General features: G+C 53.6%; 1 protein-coding gene across 1 annotated transcript in view; it reads right to left on the minus strand.

The window, feature by feature from the left end:
* The window catches only part of LOC140406208 (multiple epidermal growth factor-like domains protein 8), a 159,340-nt gene that overhangs the window by 127,236 nt on the left and 17,031 nt on the right, over positions 1-15,073 (minus strand). The window contains exons 2-3 of the mRNA XM_072494351.1: positions 10,677-10,868; positions 9,464-9,664 (exon numbers count right to left, since the gene is read on the minus strand). Coding sequence (XP_072350452.1) covers positions 9,464-9,664; positions 10,677-10,868 — 393 coding nt within the window. The remainder of the gene's footprint in view (positions 1-9,463; positions 9,665-10,676; positions 10,869-15,073) is intronic.

Consider the following 15,073-nt stretch of genomic DNA (forward strand, 5'->3'; position numbering starts at 1 on the left):
GGTGAGGGGGTGTATCGAAAGGTACTTGGAGGCCATCGACAACGGGGAGGTGCGGGTGGGGGTGGTATGGGAGGCGTTGAAGGCGGTGATCAGGGGAGAGCTAATTTCCATTAGGGCTCATAGGGCGAAGACAGAGGGTATGGAAAGGGAGAGGTTAGTGGGGGAGATTTTGAGAGTGGACAGGAGATACGCAGAGGCCCCGGAGGAAAGATTACTTGGGGAAAGACGACGGCTCCAGACGGAGTTTGACCTGTTGACCACAGGGAAGGCGGAGGCACAGTGGAGGAAAGCGCAGGGGGTGACCTACGAGTATGGGGAAAAGGCTAGTCGGATGCTGGCACACCAGCTCCGTAAGAGGATGGCAGCGAGGGAAATAGGGGGAGTTAAAGATGGAAGGGGAGCCACGGTTCGGAGTGCGACGAAAATAAACGAGGTATTCAAGGCCTTTTATGAAGAGCTGTACAGATCCCAGCCCCCAGCGGGGGGACGAGGGGATGAGATGATTCCTAGATCAGCTGAGATTCCAGAGGGTGGAGAAGCAAGAGGTGGCTGGTTTGGGGGCACCAATTGGGTTGGAGGAGCTGAGCAAGGGTTTGGGGAGCATGCAGGCGGGGAAGGCCCCAGGACCGGACGGATTCCCGGTGGAGTTCTACAGGAAGTACGCAGACCTGTTGTCCCCGCTACTGGTGAGGACCTTTAATGAGGCAAGAGAGGAGGGGACCCTGCCCCTGACAATGTCGGAAGCGACAATTTCTTTGATCCTAAAGCGGGACAAGGATCCACTGCAATGTGGATCGTACAGGCCGATCTCGCTCCTCAATGTGGATGCAAAGTTGCTGGCAAAAGTGCTGGCCACGAGGATCGAGGACTGTCCCCCGGGAGTAATCCACGAGGACCAGACGGGATTTGTAAAGGGCAGGCAACTAAACACCAATGTGCGGCGGCTCTTAAACGTGATAATGATGCCATCGGAGGAGGGAGAGGCGGAGATAGTGGCAGCTATGGACGCGGAGAAGGCCTTTGACCGAGTAGAGTGGGAGTACCTCTGGGAGGTGCTGCGTAGGTTTGGGTTCGGGGTAGGGTTTATCAATTGGGTTAAGCTCCTTTACAGAGCCCCGATGGCGAGTGTAGTGACGAACCGGCGGAGGTCGGAGTACTTTTGACTGTACCGAGGGACGAGGCAGGGGTGCCTCCTGTCCCCCCTGTTGTTCGCATTGGCGATCGAACCATTGGTCATGTCATTGAGGGAGTCTAATAAATGGAGGGGGGTGGTCCGAGGGGGAGAAGAGCATCGGGTGTCGCTATATGCGGATGACCTGTTGCTGTATGTGGCGGATCCAATGGAGGGGATGGTGGAGGTCATGCAGACTCTAAGGGAGTTTGGGGAGCTTTCGGGCTATAAGGCTCAATGTAGGGAAGAGTGAGCTCTTTGTATTACAGGCGGGGGACCAAGAAAGAGGGATAGGGGACCTACCGCTGAGGAGGGCGGAGGGGAGCTTTCGGTATCTGGGGATCCAGATAGCCAGGAGTTGGGGGACCCTACATAAACTGAATCTGACGAGGTTGGTGGAGCAAATGGAGGAGGATTTCAAAAGATGGGACATGTTACCGCTCTCGCTGGCGGGTAGAGTGCAGTCGGTCAAAATGGTGGTCCTTCCGAGGTTTCTGTTTGTGTTTCAGTGCCTCCCCATCATGATCACTAAGGCCTTTTTTAAGAGAGTCGGCAGGGGTAATATGGGGTTTGTGTGGGCGAATAAGACCCCGAGAGTAAGGAGAGGGTTCCTGGAACGCAGTAGGGACCGAGGAGGGTTGGCGCTGCCAAACCTGGGAAGCTACTACTGGGCAGCAAATGTGGCGATGATCCGCAAGTGGGTTATGGAGGGAGAGGGGGCAGCATGGAAGAGGATGGAGATGGCGACCTGTAAAGGAACGAGCCTGGGGGCGTTGGTGACGGCACCGCTGCCGCTCTCGCCGACAAAGTATACTACGAGCCCGGTGGTGGCGGCAACGCTAAGGATCTGGGGCCAGTGGAGACGGCACCGGGGTGCAGTGGGAGCCTCGGTGTGGTCCCCGATCAGGGGTAACCACCGGTTTGTCCCGGGGAAGATGGACGGGGGGTTCCAGAGCTGGCATCGGGCGGGGATTGGAAGAATGGGGGACGTGTTCATCGACGGGACGTCTGCGAGCCTAGGGGCACTGGAGGAGAAGTTCGAGTTACCCCCGGGAAATGCCTTTAGATATATGCAGGTGAGGGCTTTTGTGAGGCGACAGGTGAGGGAATTCCCGTTGCTCCCGGCACAAGAAGTTCAAGATAGGGTGATCTCGGGTGTATGGGTCGGGGAGGGCAAGGTGTCGGAAATACACCAGGAGTTGGAAGAAGAGGGGGAAGCGCTGGTAGAAGAGTTGAAGGGTAAATGGGAGGAAGAGCTGGGGGAGGAGATCGAGGAAGGTCTGTGGGCTGATGCCCTGGGTAGGGTTAATTCCTCCTCCTCGTGTGCCAGGCTTAGCCTGATACAATTTAAGGTGGTCCACAGAGCGCACTTAACGGGGGCGAGGTTGAGGTAGAGGACAGATGTGGAAGGTGCGCAGGGAGCCCGGCGAACCATGTCCATATGTTTTGGTCATGCCCGGCACTGGAGGGGTTCTGGAGAGGAGTGGCGGGAGCAATATCTCAGGTGGTGAAAGTCCGGGTCAAGCCAAGCTGGGGGGCTAGCAATATTTGGAGTAGTGGACGAACCGGGAGTGCAGGAGGCGAAAGAGGCCGGCATTCTGGCCTTTGCGTCCCTAGTAGCCCGGCGAAGGATCTTGCTGATGTGGAAGGAGGCGAAGCCCCCCAGCCTGGAGGCCTGGATAAATGATATGGCTGGGTTCATAAAGTTGGGGGGCGGGGACGTCCTGGGAGGGGGGGTGGGAGGGGGGGGAAAGGGGGGACTGCCTGGGAGGGTGGATGAGCAAGAGATAACATGAAGGGATGGGGAAACTGGCATGTACGGGTGAGGGCCAGTGTACAAAGCTGTGTAAATATATCATTTTGCCATGTATATATCTTGCTCTGTGCGATTTCTTGGGTTTTTTTTGTTACGGGGGGGGGTTTATTGTTTGTAAGGGAGAAAAATTGTGTTAAAAAACTTTAATAAATGTATATTTTTTAAAAAGATAAAGAGTCTGAAGAGATAGGAGAGGTCTTGAACGAGTACTTTTCTTCAGTATTTACAAATGAGAGGGGCCATATTGTTGGAGAGGACAGTGTGAAACAGACTGGTAAGCTCAAGAAAATACTTGTTCGGAAGCAAGATGTGTTGGGCATTTGAAAAACTTGAGGATAGACAAGTCCCCCGGGCCTGACGGGATATATCCAAGGATTCTATGGGAAGCAAGAGATGAAATTGCAGAGCCGTTGGCAATGATCTTTTCGTCCTCACTGTCAACAGGGGTGGTACCAAGGGATTGGAAAGTGGCGAATGTCGTGCCCCTGTTCAAAAAAGGGAATAGGGATAACCCTAGGAATTACAGGCCAGTTAGTCTTACTTCGGTGGTAGGCAAAGTAATGGAAAGGGTACTGAGGGATAGGATTTCTGAGCATCTGGAAAGACACTACTTGATTAGGGATAGTCAGCACGGATTTGTGAGGGGTAGGTCTTGCCTTACAAGTCTTATTGAATTCTTTGAGGAGGTGAACAAGCATGTGGATGAAGGTAAAGCAGTGGATGTAGTGTACATGGATTTTAGTAAGGCATTTGATAAGGTTCCCCATGGTAGGCTTATGCAGAAAGTAAGGAGGCATGGGATAGTGGGAAATTTGGCCAGTTGGATAACAAACTGGCTAACTGAAAGAAGTCAGAGAGTGGTGGTGGATGGCAAATATTCAGCCTGGATCCGTTACCAGTGGTGTATCACAGGGATCAGTTCTGGGTCCTCTGCTGTTTGTGATTTTCATTAATAACTTGGATGAGGGAGTTGAAGGGTGGGTCAGTAAATTTGCAGATGATACGAAGATTGGTGGAGTTGTGGATAGTGAGGAGGGCTGTTGTAGGCTGCAAAGAGACATAGATAGGATGCAGAGCTGGGCTGAGAAGTGGCAGATGGAGTTTAACCCTGAAAAGTGTGAGGTTGTCCATTTTGGAAGGACAAGTATGAATGCGGAATACAGGGTTAACGGTAGGGTTCTTGGCAATGTGCAGGAGCAGAGAGATCTTGGGGTCTGTTCATAGATCTTTGAAAGTTGCCACTCAAGTGGATAGAGCTGTGAAGAAGGCCTCTGGTGTGCTAGCGTTCATTAGCACAGGGATTGAATTTAAGAGCCGTGAGGTGATGATGCAGCTGTACAAAACCTTGGTAAGGCCACATTTGGAGTACTGTGTACAGTTCTGGTCGCCTCATTTTAGGAACGATGTGGAAGCTTTGGAAAAGGTTCAAGGGAGATTTACCAGGATGTTGCCTGGAATGGAGAGTAGGTCTTACGAGGAAAGGTTGAGAGTGCTAGGCCTTTTCTCATTAGAATGGAGAAGGATGAGGGGCGACTTGATGAGAGGTTTATAAGATGTTCAGGGGAATAGATAGAGTCGACAGTCAGAGACTTTTTCCCCGGGTGGAACAAACCATTACAAGCGGACATAAATTTAAGGTGAATGGTGGAAGATATAGGGGGATGTCAGAGGTAGGTTCTTTCCCCAGAGAGTAGTGGGGGCATGGAATGCACTGCCTGTGGAAGTAGTTGAGTTGGAAACATTAAGGACCTTCAAGCAGCTATTGGTACATGGATCACGGCAGAATGATATAGTGTAGATTAATTTGTTCTTCAGGGCAGCATGGTAGCATTGTGGAAAGCACAATTGCTTCCCAGCTCCAGGGTCCCAGGTTTGATTCCGGCTTGGGTCACTGTCTGTGCGGAGTCTGCACATCCTCCCCGTGTGTGCGTGGGTTTCCTCCGGATGCTCCGGTTTCCTCCCACAGTCCAAAGATGTGCAGGTTAGGTGGATTGGCCATGATAAATTGCCCTTAGTGTCCAAAATTGTCCTTCGTGTTGGGTGGGGTTGCTGGGTTATGGGGATAGGGTGGAGGTGTTGACCTTGGGTAGGGTGCTCTTTCCAAGAGCCGGTGCAGACTCGATGGGCCGAATGGTCTCCTTCTGCACTGTAAATTCTATGATAATCTATGATTATTCTAGGACAAAGGTTCGGCAAAACATCGTGGGCTGAAGGGCCTGTTCTGTGCTGTATTTTTCCATGTTCTATGTTCTATAAGAACTAGGAGCCATCTGGCCCCTCAAACCTGCACCACCATTCAACAAGATCATTGCTGATCTTTTGTGGACTCAGCTCCGCTTTCCGGCCCGAACACCATAAGCCTTACTCCCTTTATTCTTCCAAAAACTATCTATCTTTATCTTAAAAACATTTAATGAAGGAGCCTCTACTGCTTCACTGGGCAAGGAATTCCATAGATTCACAACCCTTTGGGTGAAGAAGTTCCTCCTAAACTCGGTCCTAAATCTACTTCCCCTTAATTTGAGGCAATACCCCCTAGTTCTGCTTTCACCCGCCAGTGGAAACAACCTGCCCGCATCTATCCTATCTATTCCCTTCATAATTTTATATGTTTCCATAAAATCCCCCCTCATCCTTCTAAATTCCAACGAGTACAGTCCCAGTCTACTCAACCTCTCCTCGTAATCCAACCCCTTCAGCTCTGGGATTAACCTAAGTGAATCTCTTCTGCACCCCCCCCCAGTGCCAGTATGTCCTTTCTCAAGTAAGGAGACCAAAGCTGAACACAATACTCCAGGTGTGGCCTCACTAACACCTTATACAATTGCAGCATAACCTCCCTAGTCTTAAACTCCATCCCTCTAGCAATTGAAGGACAAAATTCCATATGCCTTCTGAATCACCTATTGCACCTGTAAACCAACTTTTTGCGACTCATGCACTAGCACACCCAGATCTCTCTGCACAGCAGCATGTTTTAATATTTTATCATTTAAATAATAATCCCTTTTGCTGTTATTCCTACCAAAGTGGATAACCTCACATTTGTCAAAATTGTATTCCATCTGCCAGACCCTAGCCTGGCACTTAGCTTATCCAAATCCCTCTGCAGACTTCCAGTATCCTCTGCACTTTTTGCTTTACCACTCATCTTAGTGTCGTCTGCAAACTTGGACACATTACCCTTGGTCCCCAACTCCAAATCATCTATGTAAATTGTGAACAATTGTGGGCCCAACACTGATCCCTGAGGGACACCACTAGCTACTGATTGCCAACCAGAGAAACACCCATTAATCCCCACTCTTTGGCTTTCTATTAATTAACCAATCCTCTATCCATGCTACCACTTTCCCCTTAATGCCATGCATCTTTATCTTATGCAGCAACCTTTTGTGTGGCACCTTGTCAAAAGCTTTCTGGAAATCCAGATATACCACATCCATTGGCTCCCCGTTATCTACCGCACTGGTAATGTCCTCAAAAAATTCCACTAAATTAGTTCGGCACGACCTGCCCTTTATGAACCCATGCTGCGTCTGCCCAATGGGACAATTTCCATCCGGATGCCTCACTATTTCTTCCTTGATGATAGATTCCAGCATCTTCCCCACTACCGAAGTTACGTTCACTGGCCTATAATTACCCGCTTTCTGCCTACCTCCTTTTTTTAAACAGTGGTGTCACGCTTGCTAATTTCCAATCTGCCGGGACCACCCCAGAGTCTAGTGAATTTTGGTAAATTGTCACTAGTGCATTTGCAATTTCCCTAGCCATCTCTTTTAGCACTCTGGGATGCATTCCATCAGGGCCAGGAGACTTGTCTACCTTTAGCCCCATTAGCTTGCCCATCACTACCTCCTTAGTGATAACAATCCTCTCAAGGTCCTCACCTGTCATAGCCTCATTTCCATCAGTCACTGGCATGTTATTTGTGTCTTCCACTGTGAAGACCGACCCAAAAAACCTGTTCAGTTCCTCAGCCGTTTCCTCATCTCCCATTATTAAATCTCCCTTCTCATCCTCAAAGGACCAATATTTACCTCAGCCACTCTTTTTTGTTTTATATATCTGTAGAAACCTTTACTATCTGTTTTTATATTCTGAACAAGTTTACTCTCATAATCTATCTTACTCTTCTTTATAGCTTTTTTAGTAGCTTTCTGTTGCCCCCTAAAGATTTCCCAGTCCTCTAGTCTCCCACTGATCTTTGCTACTTTGTATGTTTTTTCCTTCAATTTGATACTCTCCCTTATTTCCTTAGATATCCACGGTCGATTTTCCCTCTTTCTACCATCCTTCCTTTTTGTTGGTATAAACCTTTGCTGAGCACTGTGAAAAATCACTTGGAAGGTTCTCCACTGTTCCTCAACTGTTTCACCATAACGTCTTTGCTCCCAGTCTACCTTAGCTAGTTCTTCTCTCATCCCATTGTAATCTCCTTTGTTTAAGCACAAAACATTAGTGTTTGATTTTACCTTCTCACCCTCCACCTGTGTTTTAAATTCCACCATATTGTGATCGCTCCTTCTGAGAGGGTCCCTAACTATGAAATCATGAATCAATCCTGTCTCATTACAAAGACAGGTTTAAATTCTCTACAGAAACAGGTATTACTTTGAAATCCCCAAATGAGCTGAAGACAGTCTGTAGCTTGTAGAGAGATCATTATACAGCTGCTTGCTTTGCCTGCAGCTATCCAGTTCTCAAAACGAAACTAAAACACATTGTCGCTGCCTGCTCAAACACAAAAGTGAACGACAGCCAGCCCAGCTCCACCCACACTCTGACATCACTCCAGCTATTTGATAAACACCGATTTCTTAAAGGTACATCCACTACAGCTATTTGATAAACACCCAGTTCGTAAAGGTACTCACATGACAATAACACAAAGGAACACGAGAAAAAGCGAAGTCAGAGAAATAGAAAAAGATCCTATAAATGCAAATGCAATGAAATGCTTAAAAATGATAAAGATTAAAAGGCGGAAATAGAGCACAGTCATCAGCAGGTTTCCCTGCCAGTGTTCAGACAAGCCTCCTTGCCGATGTTCAGACAAGCCAAGGTCATGTTAACACCACAGCACCAAGACGTATTACTCTTTTAGTTTAAAGTCTGGCATACAGCCCTTATGTTAACACCACAGCGACAAGAGGTGTACTTACGCTTCGGATGCTTTTAGCTTAAAGTGACAGAAATAACTGTCAAGCAATTATATGACACATGAATAATAAAGCAAAATTAAACATCAAGCCTTGATGATGTTAACAAATGGACAAAATGTAAACATGGATAAGCAGAAGATATTAACTTAGGAAAAGATCATGTAATCAGTCAGGCTTCTAGAAGGGTAATTAAAAAGTATAAAAACCCTGAATCGCTAGTTGCCGGTATTGAGCTCTCTGCAGCTACTTCGGTACATGGGAACAGCCAGACTCAGAAGCCGAACAGAGAACCATGACTACTAAGAACACCAAGAGGAAGAGAGATTGTCAAGGGGGCCACGAAGGTCTGATCAACTCGACGGGACTCCAGAAGCAAGATCTTTTAACTTGTTGTAAAACAGTAATTTTATCTTTTGAAACAAATAAAGTAAACTAAAAATTTACTCTAACCTGAAATACTGGTTATTACAGAATATCGAAAAGTCTACTATACTGTACCTCAGCAAAGTAGGACCCAGGGTCGAAGTTACTGAGTGGTAAGTAGATAAAATCTTCTTTGTAGATATAGGTTATGCCAGGAATAACTTGAAATATTAGTTTGACCCTGACCTACTTAAATCTGCATTAAGGAGTGAGGAGTAAATCCTTGCACCATACAGAGTCTTTTTGACCCTTAGGTTTAGGGGGAGATTTCAAAGAGAAGTTGGTGATAAAAATACATAATGCCCAAAATCTAAACCTGAGATAGCGGTTTACCCAAAAAATTCACCTGTACATCCTCAACAGATCCAGACCCTTAAAGGACATTGAGTGGAAAGCAAGTTAAAATTCTTTGTTGCAGATTAATAGCTTGAAATATAGTTTGAAATAGATTAGTTCCCATCTCGTATCAGCAAGGGAGTCTAAGGGATAGAAGATCTTAGAGTAGGCAATTAGTTAAGAAGGTAGAAGGTATAGTAATCCAGAAAGGATTAATATCTTTAGTCTTAAAAGGGTTGAGCACAAAAATACAGCCTGGGCACCCGGCCCTGCGCACCCGGCCTTGCACGCAAACATGCAGAACACAGGTATATGAGGAGACATGCTGCCTCTCCACCCGGTCGCCCTCACACAAAGAACAAAGAAAAGTACAGCACAGGAACAGGCCCTTCGGCCGTCCAAGCCTGTGCCGACCATGCTGCCCGTCTAAACAAAAATCTTCTACACTTCCGGGGTGCGTATCCCTCTATTCCCATCCCACACTTTCCCAGCAACACAGAGAAGCTGGCGTTGAAGCTGCAGGGTGCATGAGATGGTTCCTGTACTCACTGATGTGTCAACAATGTTGGAACGCTCCCAGGTTAGTGTCATCTCACTGGTCTGCCCGTTGCCCGAGTTATTCAGTGAACCCTCCAGGCGGATAACATACTTGTTCCCACGTTCGAGATTGGGGAAAAGTCGGTCTCCGCTGTTTCTCTGCAGGAGTCGGGTCTCCTTTTCAGGTTGACCAGCCCAGTGCCCGACCTCCTCCTGCCCGAAGGTAAGGGGAAAGGGAGAGGTTATCTGACAATCCGAGACCGCACCCTCCCCTCTATCATATCCCAGCACTCCATCCACCTTTTCAAATCCCAGGCGAGCTCCCCTCACCACCTCACATCGCAACCCTCCATCTATCATCTCAAATCCCAGACATACCCCATTCTCACCACCTCACATGCGACCTGTTGCCATATGAAATCTCAGACATGCCCCCCCGCCCCCCCTACTAACCATCTCACCCAATTACAATCTGAAATGAGCCCCGCACTCTTCACCATCTTACATTCCACGCGTTACCATTGCAGGTCCCAATGAGCCCCCCATCTCACATTCCAGTCTGTTACCATCAAAAGTCCAAGTCGAGCACCACCTCAAGTTCGCCCACTACTGTCTCAAATCCAAAACGAGCCCCTGCTGCCCTTCACCACCCACACCCCAGTCTGTTACCATCTCAAATCCCAGCCCTGGACCACCCCACCACTCACTGCCTCACATCCCAGCTCGTCACCTTCTCAAATCCCAGACATGGCCCCCACCCCTCACTACCTCGCATCTCAGCCCGTCACCTTCTCAAATGCCAGACATGGCCCCCACCCCTCACTACCTTGCATCCCAGCCTGTCACCTTCTCAAATGCCAGACATGGCCCCCACCCCTCACTACCTTGCATCCCAGCCTGTCACCTTCTCAAATGCCAGACATGGCCCCCACCCCTCACTACCTTGCATCCCAGCCTGTCACCTTCTCAAATGCCAGACATGGCCCCCACCCCTCACTACCTCGCATCTCAGCCCGTCACCTTCTCAAATGCCAGACATGGCCCCCACCCCTCACTACCTTGCATCCCAGCCTGTCACCTTCTCAAATGCCAGACATGGTCCCCACCCCTCACATCCCAGCCCGTTACCGTCTCAAATCCCAGACATGGCCCCCACCCCTGAGCATGTCACATCCCAGAGTCTGGTTAACTGTTCTCTGCAAGCGATAGCATGCCTATTCCTTACCATCTCCAAACTGTTGGCTGTGCGCCCTATCTTTGCCACGACATTCAAGCGCTGAAGTTGCACCTTAACCTGGACAATGTCTGAAGGAGCAGGAGAGTCAAAGAGAGGATGAATGAAACCTTGATAAACCATCACCACATCCAACTCCGCACTAGGATTCTGCATAAATGTAGGAGTCATGCGAATCTCTACCTGTGGAGCAGAGAGAGAGAGCAGAGGGAAGATCAGAGTGAGCACTGGATAGATGGATAGATGGGGGAGGCGGGGGAGAGCAGGGTGCAGGGGTGGAAGAGAAGGGAGGGGAGAGGGGGAGGGAGAAGAGAGGGGGGAAGGTGATTAGGGGGAAGGTGATTAGGGGGAAGGGACAGGCACCAAGGGGAGGAGAGAGGGGGAGAGAGGGAGGGAGAAGGGAGGAAGGGAGGAAGGAGAGAGGGAGGGAGGGAGGAAGGAGAGAGGGAGGGAGGAAGGAGAGAGGGAGGGAGGAAGGAGAGAGGGAGGGAGGAAGGAGAGAGGGAGGGAGGAAGGAGAGAGGGAGGGAGGAAGGAGAGAGGGAGGGAGGAGAGAGGGAGGGAGGAGAGAGGGAGGGAGGGAGGAGAGAGGGAGGGAGGGAGGGGAGAGGGAGGGAGGGAGGGGAGAGGGAGGGAGGGAGGGGAGAAGGAGGGAGGGGAGAGGGAGGGAGGGTAGAGGGAGGGAGGGTAGAGGGAGGGAGGGGAGAGGGAGGGAGGGAGGGGAGAGGGAGGGAGGGAGGGGAGAGGGAGGGAGGGAGGGGAGAGGGAGGGAGGGAGGGGAGAGGGAGGGAGGGAGGGGAGAGGGAGGGAGGGGAGAGGGAGGGAAGGAGAAGAGAGGGAGAGGAGAGAGGGAGAGAGGAAAGAGGGAGGGAGGGAGGAGGGAGGGATGAGAGAGGGAGGGAGGGAGGAGAGAGGGGAGATGGAGGGTTGGAGGACAGAGGGAGGGAGGGGAGATGGAGGGAGGGAGGGGAGATAGAGGGATGGAGGGAGCAGAGAGGGAGGGAGGGAGGAGAGAGGGAGGAGAGGGAGGAGAGAGGGAGGAGAGGGAGGAGAGAGGGAGGAGAGAGGGAGGAGAGGGAGGAGAGAGGGAGGGAGGGAGGAGAGAGGGAGGGAGGAATGAGGGAGGAGAGAGGGAGGGCGGGGAGATGGAGGGTTGGGGGAGAGAGGGAGGGAGGGGAGATGGAGGGAGGGAGGGGAGATGGAGGGAGGGAGGGGAGATGGAGGGAGGGAGGGGAGATGGAGGGAGGGAGGGGAGATGGAGGGATGGAGAGAGGGAGGGAGGAGAGAGGGAGGGAGGAGGGAGGGAGGGAGGGAGGGAGGGAGGGAGGGAGGAGAGAGGGAGGGAGGGAGGAGAGAGGGAGGGAGGAGAGAGGGAGGGAGGAGAGAGGGAGGGAGGAGAGAGGGAGGGAGGAGAGAGGGAGGGAGGAGAGAGGGAGGGAGGAGAGAGGGAGGGAGGAGAGAGGGAGGGAGAGAGAGAGGTAGGGAGGGAGGAGAGGGAGGGAGGAGAGGGAGGAGAGAGGGAGGAGAGGGAGGAGAGAGGGAGGGAGGGAAGAGAGAGGGAGGGAGGGAGGGAGGAGAGAGGGAGGGAGGAGAGAGGGAGGGAGGAGAGAGGGAGGGAGGAGAGAGGGAGGGAGGAGAGAGGGAGGGAGGAGAGAGGGAGGGAGGAGAGAGGGAGGAATGAGAGAGGGAGGAATGAGAGAGGGAGGGAGAGAGAGAGGTAGGGAGGGAGGAGAGGGAGGGAGGAGAGGGAGGAGAGAGGGAGGAGAGGGAGGAGAGAGGGAGGGAGGGAAGAGAGAGGGAGGGAGGGAGGGAGGAGAGAGGGAGGGAGGGAGGGAAGAGAGAGGGAGGGAGGGAGGGAGGAGAGAGGGAGGGAGAGAGAGGGAGGAGAGAGGGAGGGAGGGAGGAGAGAGGGAGGGAGGGAGGGAGGAGAGAGGGAGGGAGAGAGGGAGGGAGAGAGGGAGGAGAGAGGGAGGGAGGGAGGAGAGGGAGGGAGGGAGGAGAGAAGAAGGGAGACAGGAGAGAGGGAGGGAGGAAAGAGGGAGGGAGGGAGGAGGGAGGGAGGGAGGAGAGAGGGAGGGAGGGAGGAGGGAGGGAGGGAGGGGAGATGGAGGGTAGGGGGAGAGAGGGAGGGAGGGGAGATGGAGGGAGGGAGGGGAGATGGAGGGAGGGGGGAGCAGAGAGGGAGGGAAGGAGGGAGGAGAGAGGGAGGGAGGGAGGAGAGAGGGAGGGAGGAGAGAGGGAGGGAGGAGAGAGGGAGGGAGGAGAGAAGGAGGGAGGGAGGAGAGGGAGGGAGGAGAGAGGGAGGGAGGAGAGAGGGAGGGAGGGAGGAGAGGGAGGGAGGAGAGAGGAAGGGTGGAGAGAGGAAGGGAGGAGAGAGGAAGGGAGGGAGGGAGTAGAGGGAGGGAGGGAGGAGAGAGGGAGGGAGGAGAGAGGGAGGGAGGAGAGAGGGAGGGAGGAGAGAGGCAGGGAGGAGAGAGGCAGGGAGGCAGAGATGAAGGGAGAGAGAGAGGGAGGGAGGGAGGAGAGAGGGAGGGAGGCAGGGAGGAGAGAGGGAGGGAGGGAGAGAGGGAGAGAGGGAGGAAGGGAGAGAGGGAGGGAGGGAGAGAGGGAGGGAGGGAGAGAGGGAGGGAGGGAGGGAGGGAGAGAGGGAGGGAGGAAGAGAGGGAGGGAGGGAGGAGAGAGGGAGGGGGAGATGGAGGGTTGGAGGAGAGAGGGAGGGAGGAGAGAGGGAGGGAGGAGAGAGGGAGGGAGGGGAGATGGAGGGAGGGGAGATGGAGGGAGGGAGGGGAGATGGAGGGAGGGAGGGGAGATGGAGGGAGGGAGGGAGGGGAGATGGAGGGAGGGAGGGGAGATGGAGGGAGCAGAGAGGGAGGGAGGGAGCAGAGAGGGAGGGAGGGAGGAGAGAGGGAGGGAGGAGAAAGGGAGGGGGGGAGATGGAGGGTTGGAGGAGAGAGGGAGGGAGGGGAGATGGAGGGAGGGAGGGGAGATGGAGGGATGGAGAGAGGGAGGGAGGAGAGGGGGAGGGAGGAGAGAGGGAGGGAGGGAGGGAGGAGAGAGGGAGGGAGGGAGGAGAGAGGGAGGGAGGGAGGGAGGAGAGAGGGAGGGAGGGAGGGAGGAGAGAGGGAGGGAGGGGAGAGGGAGGAAGGGAGGGAGGAGAGAGGGAGGGGAGGGAGGAAGGAGAGAGGGAGGGAGGAAGGAGAGAGGGAGGGAGGAAGGAGAGAGGGAGGGAGGAAGGAGAGAGGGAGGGAGGAAGGAGAGAGGGAGGGAGGAAGGAGAGAGGGAGGGAGGAAGGAGAGAGGGAGGGAGGAAGGAGAGAGGGAGGGAGGAAGGAGAGAGGGAGGGAGGAGAGAGGGAAGGAGGGAGGAGAGAGGGAGGGAGGGAGGGGAGAGGGAGGGAGGGAGGGGAGAGGGAGGGAGGGAGGGGAGAGGGAGGGAGGGAGGGGAGAGGGAGGGAGGGAGGGGAGAGGGAGGGAGGGGAGAGGGAGGGAGGGGAGAGGGAGGGAGGGGAGAGGGAGGGAGGGGAGAGGGAGGGAGGGGAGAGGGAGGGAGGGGAGAGGGAGGGAGGGAGGGGAGAGGGAGGGGAGAGGGAGGGGAGAAGGAGGGAGGGAGGGGAGAGGGAGGGAAGGAGAAGTGAGGGAGAGGAGAGAGGGAGAGAGGAAAGAGGGAGGGAGGGAGGAGGGAGGGATGAGAGAGGGAGGGAGGGAGGAGAGAGGGAGAGAGGGGAGATGGAGGGTTGGAGGAGAGAGGGAGGGAGGGGAGATGGAGGGAGGGAGGGGAGATAGAGGGATGGAGGGAGCAGAGAGGGAGGGAGGGAGGAGAGAGGGAGGAGAGGGAGGAGAGAGGGAGGGAGGGAGGAGAGAGGGAGGGAGGGAGGAGAGAGGGAGGAGAGAGGGAGGGCGGGGAGATGGAGGGTTGGAGGAGAGAGGGAGGGAGGGGAGATGGAGAGATGGAGTGACGGAGGGAGGAGAGAGGGAGGAGGAGGGAGGGAGGGAAGAGAGAGGGAGGGAGGGAGGGAGGAGAGAGGGAGGGAGGGAGGGAGGAGAGAGGGAGGGAGGAGAGAGGGAGGGAGGAGAGAAGGAGGGAGGAGAGAGGGAGGGAGGAGAGAGGGAGGGAGGAGAGAGGGAGGGAGGAGAGAGGGAGGGAGGAGAGAGGGAGGGAGGAGAGAGGGAGGGAGGAGAGAGGGAGGAATGAGAGAGGGAGGAATGAGAGAGGGAGGGAGAGAGAGAGGTAGGGAGGGAGGAGAGGGAGGAGAGAGGGAGGGAGGGAAGAGAGAGGGAGGGAGGGAGGGAGGAGGGAGGGAGGGAGGGAGGGAGGAGGGAGGGAGGGAGGGAGGAGAGAGGGAGGGAGAGAGAGGGAGGAGAGAGGGAGGGAGGGAGGAGAGAGGGAGGGA

Source organism: Scyliorhinus torazame, unplaced genomic scaffold (genome assembly GCF_047496885.1).
Source record: "Scyliorhinus torazame isolate Kashiwa2021f unplaced genomic scaffold, sScyTor2.1 scaffold_362, whole genome shotgun sequence".
NCBI lineage: Eukaryota > Metazoa > Chordata > Chondrichthyes > Carcharhiniformes > Scyliorhinidae > Scyliorhinus > Scyliorhinus torazame.